At 52.7% G+C, this 19,146-nt stretch overlaps 3 protein-coding genes across 7 annotated transcripts in view; 2 read left to right on the top strand and 1 right to left on the bottom strand.

Moving 5' to 3' along the window:
• Nucleotides 1-7,919, bottom strand: part of ASCC1 (activating signal cointegrator 1 complex subunit 1) — a 32,707-nt gene extending 24,788 nt beyond the window's left edge. For 4 of the 5 annotated variants that reach the window (XM_027903688.1, XM_027903693.1, XM_027903691.1 and 1 more), the window contains exons 1-5: nucleotides 7,907-7,919; nucleotides 7,147-7,271; nucleotides 6,003-6,105; nucleotides 4,966-5,063; nucleotides 3,389-3,567 (exon numbers count right to left, since the gene is read on the bottom strand). In XM_027903688.1, coding sequence (XP_027759489.1) covers nucleotides 3,389-3,567; nucleotides 4,966-5,063; nucleotides 6,003-6,105; nucleotides 7,147-7,255 — 489 coding nt within the window. In that variant the 5' untranslated portion in view covers nucleotides 7,256-7,271; nucleotides 7,907-7,919. The remainder of the gene's footprint in view (nucleotides 1-3,388; nucleotides 3,568-4,965; nucleotides 5,064-6,002; nucleotides 6,106-7,146; nucleotides 7,272-7,906) is intronic. The other variant, XM_027903690.1, reaches the window with a different exon arrangement.
• A 596-nt stretch (nucleotides 7,920-8,515) lies between these two features.
• On the top strand, nucleotides 8,516-15,439 carry ANAPC16 (anaphase promoting complex subunit 16). Its single transcript, XM_027903686.1, has 4 exons — nucleotides 8,516-8,569; nucleotides 10,415-10,572; nucleotides 12,913-12,987; nucleotides 14,694-15,439. The coding sequence occupies exons 2-4, from the start codon at nucleotides 10,431-10,433 to the stop codon at nucleotides 14,807-14,809; spliced, it is 333 nt and encodes a 110-aa protein (XP_027759487.1). The 5' UTR covers nucleotides 8,516-8,569; nucleotides 10,415-10,430; the 3' UTR covers nucleotides 14,810-15,439.
• A 2,416-nt stretch (nucleotides 15,440-17,855) lies between these two features.
• DDIT4 (DNA damage inducible transcript 4) overlaps nucleotides 17,856-19,146 on the top strand; it is a 4,689-nt gene continuing 3,398 nt past the window's right edge. The window contains exon 1 of the mRNA XM_027903694.1: nucleotides 17,856-17,936. Within this exon, the coding sequence (XP_027759495.1) occupies nucleotides 17,856-17,936 (81 nt within the window). The remainder of the gene's footprint in view (nucleotides 17,937-19,146) is intronic.

Here is a 19,146-nt window from a genome sequence, read left to right as displayed (position 1 = left end):
AAAAAATGACATTTTTCCTCCCTCCTGCTAATTAAGACTCCCTTTGCCCTCTTCCTTTAGAAGAAGGAGAAAGGGTTTCATTTGGAGTCTTCACCTCTCCTTGCAAAAGTTGTTCTTTCAGATCTCTGACTCTTTAGCAGGGAAACCATAAACCACAGCACACTTCAGGCCTTCTACATGACAAGGCAGAGGATCAACTCCTTAGCTCTTCCTCCCTGGCTGCATCCTCTCTACTGACTTAAAAGCTTCACATGTTTGCAGACAGATTTATGTTTGGGGGTTCTTTTTTCCCCTAATAAGAGCATACTGCATGCCAGCTATATGCCCCCTGCCATCCCCATCCCCAAACAAAGGAGTGAGCCAGGAAAACAGCATTTCCTCAGGACTGACTGAAGATCTGCAGGCTCCAAAACCCCTCCCATTCTCTGTCCCTTCCACTCTGAGATACAATATCTCATTAGCTGGTTGATATTTACAGGTTGCCACACATTATAGCAATCATGTTGCTTCTCCCTGCTACATTTGCAGCCTGTTCAGCCTGCAGAAACGGCGTTTGCACAGCTCTCCAAGACCCAACTGTGACTTCTCACAGCAATATTACTGTAGAGTCTCTTCCCTTTTCCACCTGCATGCTCAGAAAGACATTTCAGTTCTGCTCACCCTGACACCCACACAACTGTGTGAGGAGACCTCCAAGGTCATCCAGTCATCTGGACCTCCCACTGCAGCACATCAGTGAGGAGCCTGTCCAGGTGAGCCACCTCCCCGTGTTTACATTAAATTAACCTCCAAGGAGCCTCCCCTCAGCTCTGCTCAGCAGCCCTGACTGTACAGCAGGAACAACACCTGAAGTGTGCTGTGTTCCAACACCAGGTTTATCTTCTAAAAGGTTTTAAAGACACATACAAACTCACAAAGCACATACCCACCGACATAATGCTGTGAAATATAAATGAATGGTTGTCATGGTAACTGCTTCAGAGAGAAACAGAGTCCCTCACAAATGCTCAATGGCCAGAAGAAATCCTCGCTCACACACACACACACACAGTCCTGGTCCTTACTCTTTCTTACTGTTATTACCCCCTTCATTCAAAGCCTGGAGTTTACCCAGTTCTGCAATGTTTTGCACCAGGAACAGAAACGCCCCACTCCTGCCACTGAAACCTATTCAGATTTCTCTGAGTATCCTGAGAAATCCCGTTGCTTTGGACAAATCTATAAGCTCTCTTATTGCTCTGCAAGGCACTGTTTTGAATTACTGTTTTTCATTACTGATGTGCTTTCCAGCAGACCCTGCTGTGAGATAAAGTGGTATTAGAGTGGCATTACCGGCTAGTGGAGTGATTGAGAGACGGACGGGGCTGCACTGCACTCCTCCAGCTAACAGGCAGCAATAAATACATCCAGAAACCCTTTTGCTAATACCAGGAGAGGGAAGGGCAGAGAAATAAAGCACTATATATTCCTAGGCTACACATATGCAACCCCCCCAGGTACCTGTTACTGACCGAGTCCTGCATTTCAAACCAGAAACAGGAACTCTAGAGTTGATTTCAGGCCCTTACGAGAGAGACTCAGAGCTGTCCAGGCACGGAACAAAAACTGCAGAAGGTCAGGCAAGAGGAGATAAAGTGAACATGACCAGCCTGGTCTCAGCACTTCTCTGCCCAAGGCTGGCTTGCTGCAGCTTTCTGGGACAAGGAGTACATGAAGGTTTGCAGATGTTCCCGGGCAGCTCCTTTTGAATGCGGCAACACCGAGGATAGCACAAAGATACATTTGTGAACATGTTTCGAAGGGGATGGCAGACCTCCCAGTCTCCCCAGGCACCCAAACTGACATTTAAGAGTGAGAAAAAGAGGAACAATGTGACAGAGACAAGATCAGGAGGGGTTTGGAGAGCCAAGGCTGGGCCAAGGGAGGGCTGAGGAGATGCACCCCAAGCAGGAGGCAGCAAAAAGGAGCTCTCTGCAGGGACAAGGGCTGGCCCTGGGATAGAAACCAACAGAGGGAGCCAGGCCACCACTGACACCAGCCCGAGGTCCAGCACTCTCTGTCCAGCCAACACCTCCTCAGGCTGATGTTTCCATCCCCCTGCCTGCAGGGCTTCCCTTGGGTCAAGGTGAGCTTTAATAGAGGTAGTGCTGCCGGCTAATGGGGAGAGATGATCATCCTGGCCCGAGGAAAGGGTTCTCATGGCATCACACGGGCTAATCCCGGGATCTGCTGGCCAATTACAGTTGTATTTAACACCAGCTGGAAATCCCAGTGATAGGAAGCTCCTAAAATGTCATGGAAATATGCAGCTGGGGGGAGAAGAAGGGCTTGAATCTGAACTGCCAGGCAAGACAAGACTGGAGAGCCAGTTCAGGTCAGCTCTTGGAGATGAGACAACTGACATGCAAGTGACCTCAAGAACTTGAGCAAGAGTTCCTATCTTGCCAGATATCAGATAATTCACACCCACAGCACGAAGACATAGGAAACTAAACATCTGAAGCTATGCTGTCTGCACGACTGTGTTTTCCCCTCTGCAAGCCACAAGCAGGAGTGAGGGTCACGAAGGTAAGATTATCAGCCCACGGAGCCCCGCAGTGTGTGTGCAGCACAACCTGCAGCAGCCACAAAGAGAACTCTTCTCTCCTGCCCAGAGATGTCCTCCAGCACACTCAGAGGACACAGCAGCTGAATAACACCATTCCCTCTCCTTGGCCCAGCCCACTGACACACCACTCTTGTCAAACTAGACGCACACTAAAATAAACCAGGGAATACAGAGCCTCTCTTCCATTCCCTTCCTCATTTCCCTGTGCCTAACCATTCCCTGCTGCTCCCAATGCAAGATCTGAAGGCAAGTAGGAGGGACTGTCAGCACAAAGTCTCCTGGGGAAGAAGGGAAGTGATGAGATTTGCAGGATGGCATGTGCTACCAAGTCATTTCTCGCTCGAGCTCTGGCAATGACACCCATCTTCCTTCGCTGCCGGGAGCCAAAGGAAAATGAAACAGAAGCAGCAGCAAATTCATGAATTCCTACCTGATTTCATGGTTAGGTAGGAATCATATAAAATGTAGAAAGCTCCATTATATTATTTAGTGGTTTTCCTACTAAAAAACCCCAATCCACTTCTGATTCTTAGATATCCTCCTATCTATGGAAGCCTCTAAGGAGACCAAATATTGTAACTAACAATTCACTAAGTCAGTCATTCCACCTTTCAGAAGATTTCACAACAGCACTCAACAAATTCACAGCAGACCCACCAACTTAAGTAAAAGGCTTGTTAAAAATGCATTCCTAGGAAACAGAATAGAACAAGGCCTTCAAAGAGCTCTCTCAACAAATGAAGCAGCACTCTGCATTTTAATTCCCATGTGGATCCTTACCTGTGAGCATTTCTCCAACACCTCCTCCTTGAACTGCAGGAACCTCTCCTGGATGGCAGGCTGGTTGAGAGCAAAGGACAGGAAGTGTGTGAAGGGCTGCTTCTTACGGAAGCTGTCCAGGAGCACATCGATCCGTGTCCGGGCGGAGACGACACCGCTCCGGTGCTGCCCGATGATCACTGCAAGGAAGCAAAGCAGGAAACTTGTCTGCCTTCCAGGAAGCTAAATAAGGGGTCCTTAAATGGATCGTGGTCTTACACCAATACTTGTCCGTGCACTTTAAAATATCAATACTGGAGGATTTTGTGAACGTTTCATCTGGGAGATGCCAGGAGGGAATTGTAAAAACCTGCAGGCCAGCACCTCTCTGCTGTCAGCCCCAGGCTCCAGAGGAAGCAGTAGGAATCAAAACCCCCAACCACGCACTGAGAAATCCTGCCAGACTCCCTGCTTGACTTAAAATTCCTGACACGGCCATGTTTTCCTCTGCAAAGACAGGGTGATGCCATCAAAAGTATCCCTCTGCTCTCAAGAAAGTCAGCTCCGAGTGTCTAAAAAACAATAACTGAGAGTCCATCAATTCAGCACCCCTTCAGATTTCTAGAGCACTATTTCAAGTTTTCATAAAGGCAGTCAGAGTGAAGAAGCAAAGAAAATCTATCAAGGATCAAGATGGCCCGCTATCGTTTGTTCATGCACTTAAAGGCACCAAACAGAGAACACTTGAGCTTGAAAGGAAAGAACCACAAGGAGCAAAATTTTCTCGGCTTCCTATGATTACGTGTTTTTAACATCTCTCAGCCTTCTTAATAGTCCTTCACAGTCCTTGGGAAGAAGTCAAGACTCACTTCTTGAGAAGTACCACCACATTCCCCGTGCAGCATCACAGTGGGATTCCCCCCCAGCACTTCCTCCTCACAGCTCTGTCACAAGCATAAGTGCACCCCGTGCCAATAATCCCTGGAGCGTGCCCTAAGGAGCCCTCCAAATATCCACTCTGGCAGGTCCTGCACAGGTCAGCCCTGATGAGGAACATCTCCTTTCTTTTTTTAAGTCCCTGGAAGTGATGAGAAGGAACATATGGTACAAGAGAGGCTGCTCTCACTGTCGGGATCGAGTGACAGCACCGGGACGTGCCGTCTAAACACTTCTCACGTTAAAGCACATGCTGATGTTTGTTTCGTGCAGAAACACACAGCGTGACTTTCTCTGAATGTTTAATTCAGTTCCTTTTTAAGGGAAAAGGTACTGTTTCAAAAACAAAACCAAAGAGGGTCAAAGTTCCCTGAAAGCCTGTCGTTTAAGGCCAGAATAGTGAAACTATTCATCGAATTAAAACAGGTTTTGTTTTTTTTTTTTTCCAAAAAAACCTTACACTGCTTTGTAAGGATTTATAGACATTAAAAAATAAAAGCAGAAGAAAAGTGAAGTGATTTTCCCAGGGCCATAAAATGAGTCAGTGCTGTGTCAGAAGTAGGAATTAAAGGGAAAACACCTCTTGTTCCCCCTCCCAGCTTAAACTGTGTTTTTGCAACAGCCAGTAAAAAGCACATCCATTTTGTGCATGTTCAACTCACCAATTTCTCCTTCCACTCCAGGCTTGGGAATGCTGATGGAGGTTCGAGTCTCTGTTTCCAGCCTCTTCTTGGTTTCCCCTTTCTTCCCAATGATATACCTGGAGGCATAAAAGGCAAGAGCTTCACTCACAAAGTCGTGCTGGGCCACTCTCCACCAAGTGTGTTCAGCCAGGAGATGGCCCAGGCTCTGAGCTGGCCCAGGCACCTGGGGACCCCCAGACTCGGTCCCTCTGTGCTGGAGGGACACACACACACAGCCAGACCCCATCCAGGCAGGGAGGTGATTCCCGGGATTCCACATGTGCCCAGCCCGGGACCATGGGATGATGTTGAGCTGTGGCTCACAACTGGTTTAAGTTAAAATGAGTCAGCTGGTTCATGACAGTTCTGCCCAGCACATCCTGCCACAGCTTATTGTCAGCTGGGTTATCCCTTTTTCCCATTATCCCAGCTGAGGAAGAACTAAGGGCTCTTTTTCTGCTTTTTGCTTTGCTCAAGGTAGTCGTTTGCCAGCATCCAAATACACCACGGACCACTTTTCCTTCTCTACATTTCAGCGAAACTATCCAACTAATAAAACTGTCAGAAACAACTAGACAGAGCTTTGAGCACTACAGGCTTCCCAGCAAACACTGGACTGGAGTCAATAGCCAATTCCAGTCGTGTGTGCTTGCTCTGAAAGCTTTCACAAACTTCCCCCTGCCAGGCTGCTCGCCCCAGTTCTTCCTCCCCTTCCTTCTCCCACCCACCCTGATGCTTTTATGTTCAAGGGAAGAGATGCTCAAACACTCTCCTGCCAGCCAGCAAGCACCACCTGCTGTCCCTGCCATGGGGACGGCGAGGAGTCGAGCAGGGAACAACCACACTGGGAAGGCAGTGCCAATTTTCCCTTTCCCGAGCGCTCAAATCCACAGCCCAGAACACATTTGGGAGATCCGGCGCTCACCCCAACCTCAAAAGGAAAACAAATATTCCGTGCTCAACTGCTTCCTCAGCTGGCAGCAACTCAAACAAACCCCACAGGCACAGAGGCTCACTTGTACAAGGGGCTGGGAACCTCCACCCGGCTCTGGAAGCCTCGCTCCGTCTCCTCCACCACGAAGGCGTCGCAGGGATCGTCGTCCGCGCAGTCACCGGGGCCTACCGGGGGAAACCACAACAGTCCTCGTACAAACCTCTGTAAAGTTGGGCAGCACTTTATGTAGGACAGCAGTCTCCTCCCAGCCTTCTGCCAAGGTCAGATGAAGGAAGGAACGGGCTCCTCTCCGCTGAGGATAACTGCTTTTTATTTATCACCTTGCCACCGGCTCCGGAAAACATAATGACTGCTTCTAAATCCGGTGGGCTGGGAGGCGCAGGAAAGAGGCAGTTACAGCCCAGGTTTGCTCTCAGCTGGAATTTCTGCAATTCCCACGCAGTGGGAATGGTCTCTTCTCCCGGCAGGGTGGAAGCCACCAGCTCATTTGGAAATTTAAAGCCGCAGAAGAACACGAATAAAAGGTGAGGGTAGTTTTGGCCCAAGGGTTCGGTGAAGATAGAATAGAAACCCTCAGGGGAATAGGAATTCTGTGAGGGGAACTACAGAGAACGTTAAAGCTTTGTTCAATCCACTGAAAGGCAAGGTGAGGGCAGAAAAAGGACACAACAGCCACAGCCCTTCTCACCTGAGAAATAACACTGGAGCTTTTCTGTGCCCACAACAACTCACATACAGCTACCACAAACACACAGGCAGAAAGGTAAAATACACCATGACAAGAAGAATTTTTCCCCCCCAAACAGGTAAAAAGCTGCATCATAGGAGGTCAGTTTTTAAAGGCATAAACATTGCAAGGACAGAAGGTCTTTAGCAGCTTCTTCTGCTGCCATAGCTGCAAATAATCACACTCCAGAAAAGAAAGGCACTTCAGGAACCTGGGAAAAACAAATGTATAGAGCTAATTTGTTTTTCCCCTTTCTGGGAGATCTTTCACACTCAGCAAGCAAACTGACCCTCAGCAGCACAGCAGCCAAACCCACTTGGGGGCGAGGTAGCTGGGATTACTCCCACTCTTCATGCAGCAGGATCATCAAACAGAGAAGTTTTCTCCCTCTTAACACTCGACTTCACCACAAGGGCAGGTTTTTGTTGCCCTGGGTCCCCAGGGTTGATGCTTTCACCTCTTGAGCATCACTCCTCACCTGCACAGAAATCCTGCTCCTCCTCCTGCGGGAAGGGCTGCTCCTGGATGAGATTCTTCCGGTACACTCGTCCCCCAATCCTCACCAGGGTGGGCCTCAGAACATCCATCCTGCTCGTCCTCCTGCTGCGAAAACAGAGACACCTTTGCAGCTTAGGTCAAGGGAAGGTAAATTCTATCCAGTTCTACCTCCCTGCCGTGGGCAGGGACACCTCCCACCAGCCCAGGTTGCTCCAAGCCCCGTCCAATCTGGCCTTGGACACTTCCAGGGATCCAGGGGCAGACGCAGCTTTTCTGGGCAACCTGTGCCAGGGCCTCCCCACCCTCCCAGGGGAGAATTTCTTCTCAATAAACAATTTAAACTTTTTACCACAGAGAACATTTAATGGTGCAAAAGCAAAGAACTGTCAGTGACCTGTCTTAATCTTTACTTGAAATTCTATGTTTACTGAAATGGTTTAATATTAATGAAATTAACAATTAATATAAAATGTAATTTATTAATGCCTCAGTTTGCCTTGATTTTAAAACAGAAATCTCTGTTACTTAAAAAAAAAAACAAAGCCCCCACCCAAAAATTCACCTCTGTGAATTTCTACAGAAGGTTCACCTGTCCACTGCAACACAACAGTGTGCCTTTGAAGGTGCATTTATTCTAAACTAGATTTATTATACAGTGACATCAGGTTCAGAAGGTTAATGCTTTTCCCCTCAGTTCAAGCCCCACCTCCTGAAATTACTCACAACCATCCAAAACTTACACTGAAAATAAAAAACTGACACTTTTAAAAAAAGTAGTAATTCCCGTAGCTCAAGCAAAGAAGTGCAGAGGTGAACTGCGCACAGAATAAGCCACGAAAAGAAATCACACTGCGGCTGGGTTTGGTTTGTTTTGGGGTTTTTTTTTTTGGTTCACGTTTTTAAACACACATTGGCGTCAGTTTCTTGACACGGGGCTTCTGAAAGCCAGCCAGCCATGGATGAGGTCGGGAGGCACAAGGCAGACGGGGAGGCAGCCTCTGGGGAGAACGAGGCTCCTGAGGGCAGGTTTAGGGACAGGATTAGACTCCCGAGAGCAGGCTCAGGGACAGGATCTGGCTTCTGAGGGCACGATCCAGAGGGGCTAAGGGGAGGTCGGCAGGGGCACAGCGGCCCCGCCACGGCCCGCACCGCGCAAACCCCCGGGGCGCCGAGGGCAGAGGAGCGGCAGAACCCCTCGGCTTTACGCCTGAACCCCTGTGGGAAGGCAGTAGGAAGAGAAGAACACCCCTGTCCCCGCAGCCACCGCCACCACTTTATCGCCCCCGCTCCTCTCCCTCCCCTCCCTCCCGCACCCCGGCGGAAGTGGCGCGCGCCCGCCCCATCATGCACCGCGAGCGCGGCCACGCGCGCCGCCCGCGCTCGGCCGCCGCCCGGGCACCCAGGTAACGGAGAGAGAGGGCCCGGGAGGGGCACCCGGGAGCGGCGGGAGGGGGCGGCCCGGGAGGCGGAGGGCGCCGGGGCGAGCGGGAGGAAGCGGGGAGGGTGAGAGGCGGCGGCGCCTGGCGGGGGGCTCCGCACTCACCGTGGGCCGGGGGGGAGGGAGCGGCACGCGGCCTTCGGAGGGGCGGGGCCGTTTGGGGGCGTGCTCGGGAGGGGGCGTGGTCTGAGGGAGCGGCCCCGCCGCCCCGTCAAGATGGCGGCGCCTCAAGCGCCTGAGGGCGCTGGTTTGTGTACGCGCATCGGCATCGCCCCGACCTGCTGCTTCCTCTCTCCTGTGATCGTTTAAAATAACACCACCCCCCCCGCAGCTACGCCTATAGGAATCTGTCGGGTCTGCGAGCCCCCCCCCCCGGTCGCCGTGGTTTCAGCGCAAACCGTCATCTCGCCACCCTCGCGAGCGGGGAGCTGAGGAAGGTGTTGCTGGATGTGGCGTAGCCACGATAAAAGTTTATTTCTTCCAGGCGTTTTCCTTTCACGGCCCCTAAGCCCCCGGCTTCCCGTGAGCCACTGTGTTGTTCTGTGTGACACGCAGGGAGCGAAACAGCCCTGGGCTCTCCTGGAGAGAGTGTTTATAAGGAGTGCCGGGACAAGGGGGAACGGCTTCACACTGACAGAGGGCAGGGTTACACTGGGAATAAATTATTCCCTGTGAGGGTGGGCAGGCCCTGGCACAGGGTGCCCGGAGAAGCTGCCTCTGGATCCCTGGAAGTATCCAAGGCCAGGCTGGACCCACCTGAGCTAGTGGAAGGTGTCCACGGTTGGAACTGCATGGCCTTTAAGGTCCCTTCCAACCCCATACTATTCCAGGATTCCATGATTAACTGTGACAGAACACAATTCCTAGTTGTGACAGCCTCTTAAAAGCCCATTTTCTCCACAAAATCCTTGAGTGCTTCCCAAAGGCACTTTCTGTGTACCCTACAGAGCCTGCCGAAATGTACTAAATAGGATAACAAAAATGAATTAAATGGGCACGGTAATGGGGAAGTGCTTATAAGTGTTTGGGGGAGCAGCAAGTGCTGTCACTGATAAGTGCCAAGTGCCACCTATTTTACTATCAGAGAGGTACACGATGAGTTTTAAGAACTCTGTAATGACAAACATACACCTAGTACCTCTTAAATTAAAACAAGGATGGGAAAAGGATGTGCAAGAGGTGACTAGGCTTGTACTGCACAGGCAGATGGATCCTCAGGCATTGCCAGTTTAGGTCAAATACAGTGTTTTAAAGGCAAAAGCACATCTGGAATGATGCAGAAAGCAGCTGCTGCAAGTTAAGCACAGTGTGTCTTTGTGCAGGATGCAGCCCTGGAACTGGCAGTCCTGCAGCCTTCCAGGTTTTATGAGGCAGCAGGACTTTTTCTGTGTTTGTGCTCCTGGAAACAAGGCAAAAAAAAAAAAAAAAGTAAAAGAAAAAAGCCTTTTTATGGCCCAGGGGAGTGGGATAAGTGCCAGGGCAGCTAAAGGCCAGTGAATTCAGGTTATTTTTGTGCACACTCCGGTCATCTGGACAAGTTCCCAGAGTCCCGTGTCCGAGGGATTGGAGCAGGGTTTACCCGCTGTTTCGGGGTCTCTCTGTGCCCGTCCCCCACAGGCAGCAGGGTGCAGGCAGCTCTCCCACGCACACACAGGGCAGCCTTGAAGCTCTGAGGCAGCAGAGGCGGCATCTTCCTGCCCCTCACCACCTTCATCCGACCTCAGAGGCGCACACAGCCGCTGGCTCCGCGCCCTGGGAAACTCCGAGACGCCCTTCCTAACTCGGCTCTGCCGCCTCTTTGTTCTTGCAGGCTGGGACGGGGTGAAATGGCAGCCTCCTCCTCCTCCTCTTCGGCCGGCGGAGTCAGCGGCAGCTCCGTGACAGGGTCGGGGTTCAGCGTTTCGGACCTGGCACCGCCTCGGAAAGCCCTCTTCACTTACCCCAAAGGAGCTGGGGAGATGCTGGAAGGTGATTGCTCCTGCCCCTCCCAAGTTGTTGAGCTTGCCTTTTTGGACTTTGGCTGGCAAAAGCTGGAGGGGGGACAGGAAACACCAGGGTCCCGAGCAGCCCCGCCTTTCCCACCAGTTGTTCATGAGGAAGTGATTTTTCTGGCAGTCACCTGTTTTTTAGCTCCATGACAGCACTTCAGACGAGGAAGGGATCTACTGAAAGGGAACATGACGGTGTTAATTGCTCATTGTTAGCTAATCCTTTGATGTCAGGCAGGGATTACGGTGAGGATAGCTGAGGCAGGAGTATTTTTCTTGCTCGGGGTTGGATTTGACTGGGCTAGTACAGGAGGCAGCTTGTATCCCTGCTAGCTTGTTGTCTGGGTGCCCGAGCCCTTTCCTCCATCGGGATTGTGGAAGGAGGAGCTGGGCACGCCGCAGCTGCTCTGGGTGAGGGAGGAAGGGCAGGTCCTCCAGATGATAGGGTTAAACCAGGGTCTGTCTGTCTGTCTCTCTGTTCCCCTCGAACTTCCCGTGTCACCACGGAGAACTTGTCTGTGTGAACCCGAAATCCATTGGGATGGCAGGGATTGAGCCTGGAGTGTCCCCGTGGCAGCGCAGGGCAGCTGGGAGTTGATGGCTCTGCCGTTTAAGGGCTGTTTTTATTACACATTAGAGCCCATATGCCAGGCTATTGAAGTAATTATGACTAAAGGCTTGCTCACAGAACTTAAGGAGCCCTCAAAACAAATTAAAGTAATGAAGCACTTTGTGTTACCAAATAGACAGGCAGCTGTTCCTCCCGAGAGCCACTTGGCAGGACAGACAGGGTCAGAGGAGAGAATCATGGAACTGTAAGGCTGGAAAAGGCCTTTGACATCATGGAGTTCAACTTGTGACTGATCACCACCTTACAATTGGACTGGAGCACTGAGTGCCACATCCAGCCCTGCCTTGGACACCTCCAGGGATGGGGACTCTACCACCAAAACCAACCTGGGCAGCCCCTGCCAAGGCCTGACCACCCTTTCCAGCAAGAAATTCCTCCTGATGTCCAACCTGACCCTCTCCTGGCACAGCTGGAGGCTGTTCCCTCTCTTCCTGTCCCTTGTTCCCTGGGAGCAGAGCCCAACCCTGCCCCCCCCGGCTCCCCCCTCCTGTCAGGGAGTTGCAGAGCCAGAAGGTCCCCCCTGAGCCTCCTTTTCTCCAGGCTGAGCCCCCCCCAGCTCCCTCAGCCCCTCCTGCTGCTCCAGCCCCTTCCCCAGCTCCGTTCCCTTCCCTGCACACGCTCCAGCCCCTCCGGGTCCCTCCTGTTGAGGGCCCAGAACTGGGCACAGCCCTGGGGGTCCCTCAGCGGTGCCAGCACAGGGGGACAATCAAGTGCCCTGGTCCTGCTCCCTGGAAAAGGAAGGATATGTTTGGGGCAGCACCAACACAGCATTTCAGCTCTTGCAAGAGCTGAGCATGGCAAACCTCCAGCTGTTTCCTGTGGTTCAGCTTTGAATTAGATTTTTCCAGAGTTTTGCTCTACCCTGAGTCTTTGAAATTGCTTCTCTCCATGTCATTACGGCACAGGGCTTTTAATTGATTGTGCTTTGGGCTGACCTCTTTACCAGGAACACAGCAGTTCATCTGCTCTGGATGGCAGCAACAACCCAACACTGTCCCTGTTTCAGGAAGCTTTAGGTTGGCTTTTTAATTTCTGACACAAAAGGTGATACACCCATTCTTTCATCAGGCAGGTCCCAGTGGGGGAGCTGCATACCAGTTTCCTCTTCAAAAATCCCCACTGACTGACTGATTTCTCTTGTTACTTTAACTATCTGGCTTGTTTTTAAATAGATCTTTAGGTATTTTGGGTTTCTTTAGAAGAAAGCAGTATAAACTGTGTCAGTACTTGGCACACAATTAGCTATGTTTTTCCAGATTGGTTTATTTCTGAGTCACTTGTATGATCAATTACTGACTTGGATGGCAAGATACACATTATTTGGAATTTTTTTATGCATTTTTTTTATGGTCTGAGCCTGTCAGAGATCCTAAAGCATTCTAAGGACACGAACATCTGGGCCCTGCGGGAATCCGAAACTGCCATAACATTACCTGGCTTCTCCTTAGCTTACCTTCTATTTAAAAATGGACTAAAATTGCTTGTCAGGGGGGATGTAACAGAATTCCGGCTGGGATGTCCCCCACGTGGCACCAGGAGCCAGCCAGAGCCCTGTACAGGGTCACAGGGGCTGGTGAGGCAGGGGGAAAACCCCACACCTCCAACATAAAAATAGAAGGTCGGCAGCTCTCGGTGAGCGCTGCTCAGCCTTAACTCTGGGGCTCAGCCACCTCCTTTTCCTGCTTACAGATGGCTCCGAGAGATTCCTCTGTGAGTCCGTCTTCAGCTTCCAGGTTGCGTCGACACTGAAGCAGGTGAAGCACGGTAAGCACCCAGTGAACTCTGAGCACCCTCTGCTTCGGCGGGGAAGGGGGCAGGGGAGAAGCCCGACCTGCTCTCGGGTGCCAACCACAAAAAAGCACCACGAACGCCAAGTCAGGCCACCCCCGAGTCCTTTTGCAAGCCCTTTGCAAAGCGCCGGGAGCCCGCAGAGCCTGGGTGGGAACAGGCCCTGCCTCCCGAAGCTTGTTTGTCTGTGGCCTCGAAGGCAGCTCGGGAGGTGAGGCCGGAGGAGGAGGAGGAGGAGGAGGTTATGGGCAGGAAACGCCCACGCTCTGATCTCTCAGCCCGGCACTGACTGTCTCTCTGGCCTGGGGCAAAGAGGCGCTCCATTCCACCTTTGTTTCTCAGCTGAGCCCTCGTGGCCCCAGCAGGGTCAAGCGAGGTTCCCAGAGGTGCTCAGGAGGTGCCTGGCGTGGCGTGGCGTGACAGGGCTGACTCCACTGCCTGCCTCCCCTTACATCTTCTTTGAACCTCTGCTTTCCTCCTGGGCCCTCTCGCCCTGTAACCGAAGGATGGGCTTGGCTGCACCCAGCTTCAGTTCTCAGAGCAGAGCTCAGCAGCAGATCCTGCCTGCTGTCGCAGGGTCACATCCTTTCTGTCCCCACCTCTTGTCGGCTCAGATGGTACTTCCACCTGTTGTCTCAGACCGTGGAGGTTTCCTGTCCTCCTCCGGTTGTCAGGAGGTGGTCTGAGAGTGTGCAGCAGCTTGCAAGGCCACGGTCCTGTATTTCTGAACCAAAAAGCCAAGCTGAACTTCGGAGGCCTTGTGGTGCACAGCCTTGCAGCCCGATAAACACCAGCCTTGGAAACTGGTTTGCAGAGCACCTCCCTGTTTTCTCTTTGTGAGAAAGGTATAGGGCTTGAAGGAAAAGATCGAGGTCATCATTTTTTGGCTTGTTTGTTTGACAGTTCCCAAAAGCACTCAGTTGCAGGAGGTGGAGTGAGAGCAGTCCCTCTCTCCAAAGCACCCACTGCTGCAGTCAGCATAAATCGTGCACAGTTTATGTTACACCTCTTGCTAGTCCTGGGCTGTCTGTCCAAGAGGCTGCAGTGAGTTCACAGCACACTGTTACACTTCCAGCAGAGCCAGAAGAAGGGATAATTCCCATCTCTGCACCGCTGTAGATAATTTAACTGAAAATGGAGCCCGTGTACCCAACACACAAATCAGTGGTAGATAAACCTAAGAGGAATGTGTTGTCTTGGGGATCCCCAGGGACAGACCTTCATCTCGTTAACAGGCTCTGACTGCAGAGCATTTCTGCCACACTCATCCAGGTCCTCTCCAAGGACCTTCATTAAAGCCAGGAGTAGTTCCTTGTGCTGCACCCAGCTCTCCCGTGGGCTGACCAAGCCCTCTGAACTTCTCTGTTCTTCTGCACTATAAATATTTATGCTAAAGAAATGAGCTCCATCCTGTTTTCACCCCTGTACACTAATAGGCCTCGTGTTTCCCTGTTAGGACTTGAATGTATCCAGCACGGGCAGGGATGGGTAAATACACACCGGGGCAGAAAAGCCTGTCCCTGCTTTCTCCTCGCCATTTGCACAGGGTGGGTTTGGATTCAAATGGGCTCAGTGGGTTTTATTCCTCCCTGCTCCCCACTGACAGCTGGGAATTTGCATCTAATTGAAAGGTTTAATTGCGCTGCCATTGCAAACCACAGTTACCTTTGAACTCCTCGCAGATCAACAGGTCGCAAGGATGGAAAAACTAGCTGGTCTGGTGGAGGAGCTGGAGGCAGATGAGTGGAGGTACAAGCCAATAGAGCAGCTCCTGGGATTCACTCCTTCCTCGGGCTGAGCGTGTCTGCATCGCTGCTGTCGGGGAGCAGAAGAAAAACATTCCCTGGCCTGGCTTCAAAACACCCCCCCGTTCATCAGATGCTGACAGCTGCACCGGCACCGCGGGGCTTCGCGTCTTTTTGGAGGGGGGATCCCCCGTAAAGCTGCCAATAAACAGAAATGACGGGATTCTGTAAGTCCTCACTCCGACAGGCTGGCAGGGCTCAGTGTCTGTAACTTAGAAGGCAGGATCAGCTGTGCAGCACTCGGAGAATCACTGTATTACTGACAGAGGAGGGCACGTGACAGTGTGGCCGCGGGGAGGGCGACCCAGTAATTTGGCCTGGCCCTGCGCTGGCGCGTGGCCGAAGCACTGGGTGACTGGGAAAGCCCCTGCCTGTGCTCTGCAGCAAAGGACACCCTGCCAAAAACACTCCTTTGCCCCAGCCCTTGTTCTGGGGGATGCACATGGCAGGAACTGTCCCAGGTCGGGTGAGGGACCAGGCGGTGCCTCCGAAGCTGTTCCCTCTCCATCACCGTTTCTCTAGTAGTGCTGGTAAAGAAGGACACTGCTCTTTCTTCAGTACTCTGAAACTTTTTCCTCTTGTTCTGTATTAAATTTCTCTGTGACAATAAAATAATTCTCTCTCTGAAACAGTTTATCTGGTGGAGGAGGGTCCGATGAGGGCAACAATCAGCTGTTCTGGGGGTAGGCAGAGGTTTAAATGAAGCTTGGAGGCAGCTCGGCTGTCGTGATGGTCGAGTGAAGTTCAGTTTGAGAGGAACCAAACCACACTCACGCTCAAAAGTGGATTGATTTAAATCAGATTTTAATCTTGGTTCAGCTCTGCCAGTGGCAGAAACCCCTTATTTAAATCCATCCATTTTAATCACCTTGTTTTTCAGTTGTACTTCACTTCTGTTCCTGGAGGGAACTGGATTTCCATGTTCTGGCATAACCATTTCAACATGATTTTCCATGGATGAGAGCCTTCGCCCCACGGCTCTGCTGGCCAGCAGGGGGTAGGAGCAGCACCGTATGCAAGCAATTATATGATTTACTGCTCCAGATGCCTAAGTCTTCCATTTTCAACATCTTATTTACGAGATGATTGTATTTTTTACTCGCTATTTCAGTCCGGCCACATCTGGATTGAAACAGATTAACTGGAAACCCTCCCCATTTTAGCTGGATCACCAGCAGTGAGCCAAAACAAAGGGGGAAAAGTACACAGCCACCTTCCGTGTTTGTTGCTGTTCATAAATCAGTCCCAGTATCGGAGATCTGGGTGATCCAGAGCCCCACACTGCTGGTGAAGCCCGAACTCCAGCTCCGTGGAAATTCACGGCGAGGTTCCTGGAGCGGTGTAGGGGCGTTCCCACGGAAGGCTGCGGCTCAGCTGAGACGTGTCCCGGCCCTGGCCCCAGCCCGGAAAACCTCCTCCCCAGCCTTGGAGTGCTGCCAGCCCCTGCTCTGCGGGGGCCTCCTGCACAGTCAGCGGGTCCGCAGCCAGGATCGCTTTAAACGTGACGGAAGGCGGGATCAAAACTCCATCCCAGATGGGCCTGCTTGGGAAAGAAGGGAGCATTTCAATCCTCGACTTTTTTGTTTGGTATAATCTATTTGTAATCCTGCTTACTCCAGCCACCTAAATGTACCTTGGCCAAACCTGCCAAAAATACCTGCCCGCATCACTGAGGGGTTTGGGAACGGAACAGCAGAACCCCAAAACCCCGCTTGGTGAACCCGGTGTAATCAGACCCAGAAAGAGCCTTTCCTTTCTACTGCTCGACTTGGGAAACTTTCCACTCTGCCAGCCCTCTGGGAACGCCGGGGGCTCGGCGCCTGCGGTGCTGCCCACGGGATGCAGTGCCCAGGCATTGCCCAGACCTCCCTGTACAGATCCAAAACACAGTGGGGCTGAGATTCATCCCCCTCGCCCTCCTCCCATTCCTTGTTTTCCTTTGTGCTGGGACAGAGCAGGAGCAGGGAACGTCCCCGGCTCCGTGCTGTACATGGTGTGTTTGTATGTGTGCCCAGCACCAAAATAGACACATGTGTGAGAGCCATTGAGAGGAAGTGAAAAGTTCACCCTGTACAGTACTACGAATGCACAAACATGTTGTTGGCCGTTCCCTCCTCCCGCTCAGTAAACACTTTATGTAAGGCGGGGAGAGCTGGAGGCATCGCCGTACCCTACTGGCAAAAACCCTTCTGCTCTCCCCCTCCTCCAGCTTTTCCCTGGCAGCTGGAAACTCCCCAGCCAGCCTATTTCCTGCTTTGCAGATCAGTGGGGCAGAGCCGGCCGTAAATATGCCTCCGTGGGGTTTGGGAGCCCCGTTGCCCCCTCACCCCGGGGGTCTCGGGGGCTGTTCGGAGGCCGCAGCCGAGCACAGAGTGCAGAGGGGGAAGGGAACCCGTCAGCTGCCAGAAAAAGTTGATGCAGGGGAGGGGAGGGAGAATACAGAAAAAAAAAAAAAAAAAAAAAAGAAGCTGAACAAAGAGCCTCGTTCAGGGCTGCTGGTTGGTTTTCCTGTGGGTGCTCGAGGCAGAACGTTATGTACCGGCCCCGCTCACACCTCCCCTCCCCGGCTCCTCGCACTGCTGGCCACGGCCCCAGCGCCGGCCACGGCGCCAAGGCACGCGCTCGCCCTGCTGCCCGGGCAAGGAGCCCGCCCGGGTAGGCCCCTCCAGCATCCAGGGTGCAGCAGAGTGGGGCAGCACCCCCCAAAACACCATCGCCCATCTTCTCCCCCAAAAGCACCCAAGAGGCGATGAGTTTCAGAGACCAACCCCCCCCCCCCCCCCCCCCCCCCCCCCCCCCCCCAAATCTGCGGTGCCAACTCGGCGTCTCAGCTGCCAAAAACCTGTCCACCGCCCTCCTGGATGCACGTTCCTTGTTCCTCTCCGCCCGGCTCCTGCAGCTGCTTGTCCCGGGGGCGAGAGACGGGCCCGGGAGGTTTGGCCGTGGCAGGGACCTGCCCGTCCGGCGGCACGCCGGGACCTGCCGCCGCGTCCCACGCAGCCACAGCTCACCTGTCAGAGCTGGCCACGGGCGCACAAGATGCGCAGGGTCACCCCTCGTGTGCCCGCCACCCCCCCGCCACAATCGGGGACCCTGCGAGCGAGGACGGGGTCAGAGAGGGTGCGAAGGACCCCCGCCCAGCAGTCACTGAGGGGACACCCCAAAAACGGCAGCCTCAGCCCCTCTGTTACATTCCCCACGGGAATGCTTGGACACGGAGGATCACAGTGGCCTCTGTGCCAACCCCGAGTGCCGACATAATGTGCAAATCTACCTAAAAGCAGCTTTATGGGCCACGGAGCTGCTGGGAGCAAACAGCTACACCACAGGCAGTGGCAGCACCTCGTGGGGCAGGAATTCGGCCCCCGCCAGACATGGGGCACAGTTTGCACCCGACGTGCACCAAGGCACTCGCTGAACCCCTCGATACATCTCCTCTCTTCCTCCTCCTCCTCCTCCTCCTCCTCCACCCCAGCCCCCTCCCCCTGCAGCCCTGCAAAACCGCTGAGCTCAGCACATCCCGGGCAGGGGCCCAGCCAAGGACCCTCCCCAGTGCCAGCCGCTCCCCCCCGGGCTCCTGCTTAACCCTTTGCAAAGCCAGCCAGGCTGGAACTCGCAATGATCTAGCAAATCTCAACACGGAAGGGCGGCCCATAAGGCACAGCCGCCTGGGAACAGCCTGTCCAGCAGGCTTAGATCCCTCTCTGTTCTCCGAGAAAGGCCAGCAGGTCAGGGGGAAGACGCGCTGCTCCTCCACAAAAACCACGCTGGGTTTGCGCCAGCAGCAGGACCTGGGGAGGGGAAGCTCGGAGATTGTTGCTACACTGTAACTAAAACTTTGCTTTCTGGCCCAAAACCATTCCTCGAGGCTCTGCTGCAGAGGAGCAGCCTGGATCTCAGCCTCTTTCGGGAGGAGAAGGAGCTGCCAGCCCCACATCCTCTCTCCCTGCCCAGCCGAAGTGCACGGAATTATGTTGGGATTATTTTATTGCAGGGATCAAAAATTACATTTCCCTTTAAAACTTGCCATCACACCAGAGCTGCCTGCTCCCCTGCCTACCGGGAGATGCTATGGCAAAGAAAGGAAAATATTTATGCTTGGCTCCAGAATTCCAGCTTATTTTTAGCAAGGCGCCTTCCCTCTGGTCCTTTACCTCTTTTTTGTTTATTTGCCGTTTTCCCCCCGTTTTGACCCCAAAACCAGCAGTTCCTCATCTATTTTCAGCCTCGCCCAGCCAAAGTTTGTACCGACTTGGTGGTTGTGGGGAGAAATAAACCCACGGGGTACATGTTGTGAAAAACAGAATCCCAAGCACCATCCAGCCGTTTC

This window comes from Empidonax traillii, unplaced genomic scaffold (genome assembly GCF_003031625.1).
Source record: "Empidonax traillii isolate 1590-97213 ecotype Southwest subspecies unplaced genomic scaffold, ASM303162v1 scaffold991:size255050, whole genome shotgun sequence".
In the NCBI taxonomy this organism is placed as follows: domain Eukaryota; kingdom Metazoa; phylum Chordata; class Aves; order Passeriformes; family Tyrannidae; genus Empidonax; species Empidonax traillii.
Note: the sequence above shows the minus strand (reverse complement) of the source record. Positions and strands in the feature narration are given on the sequence as shown.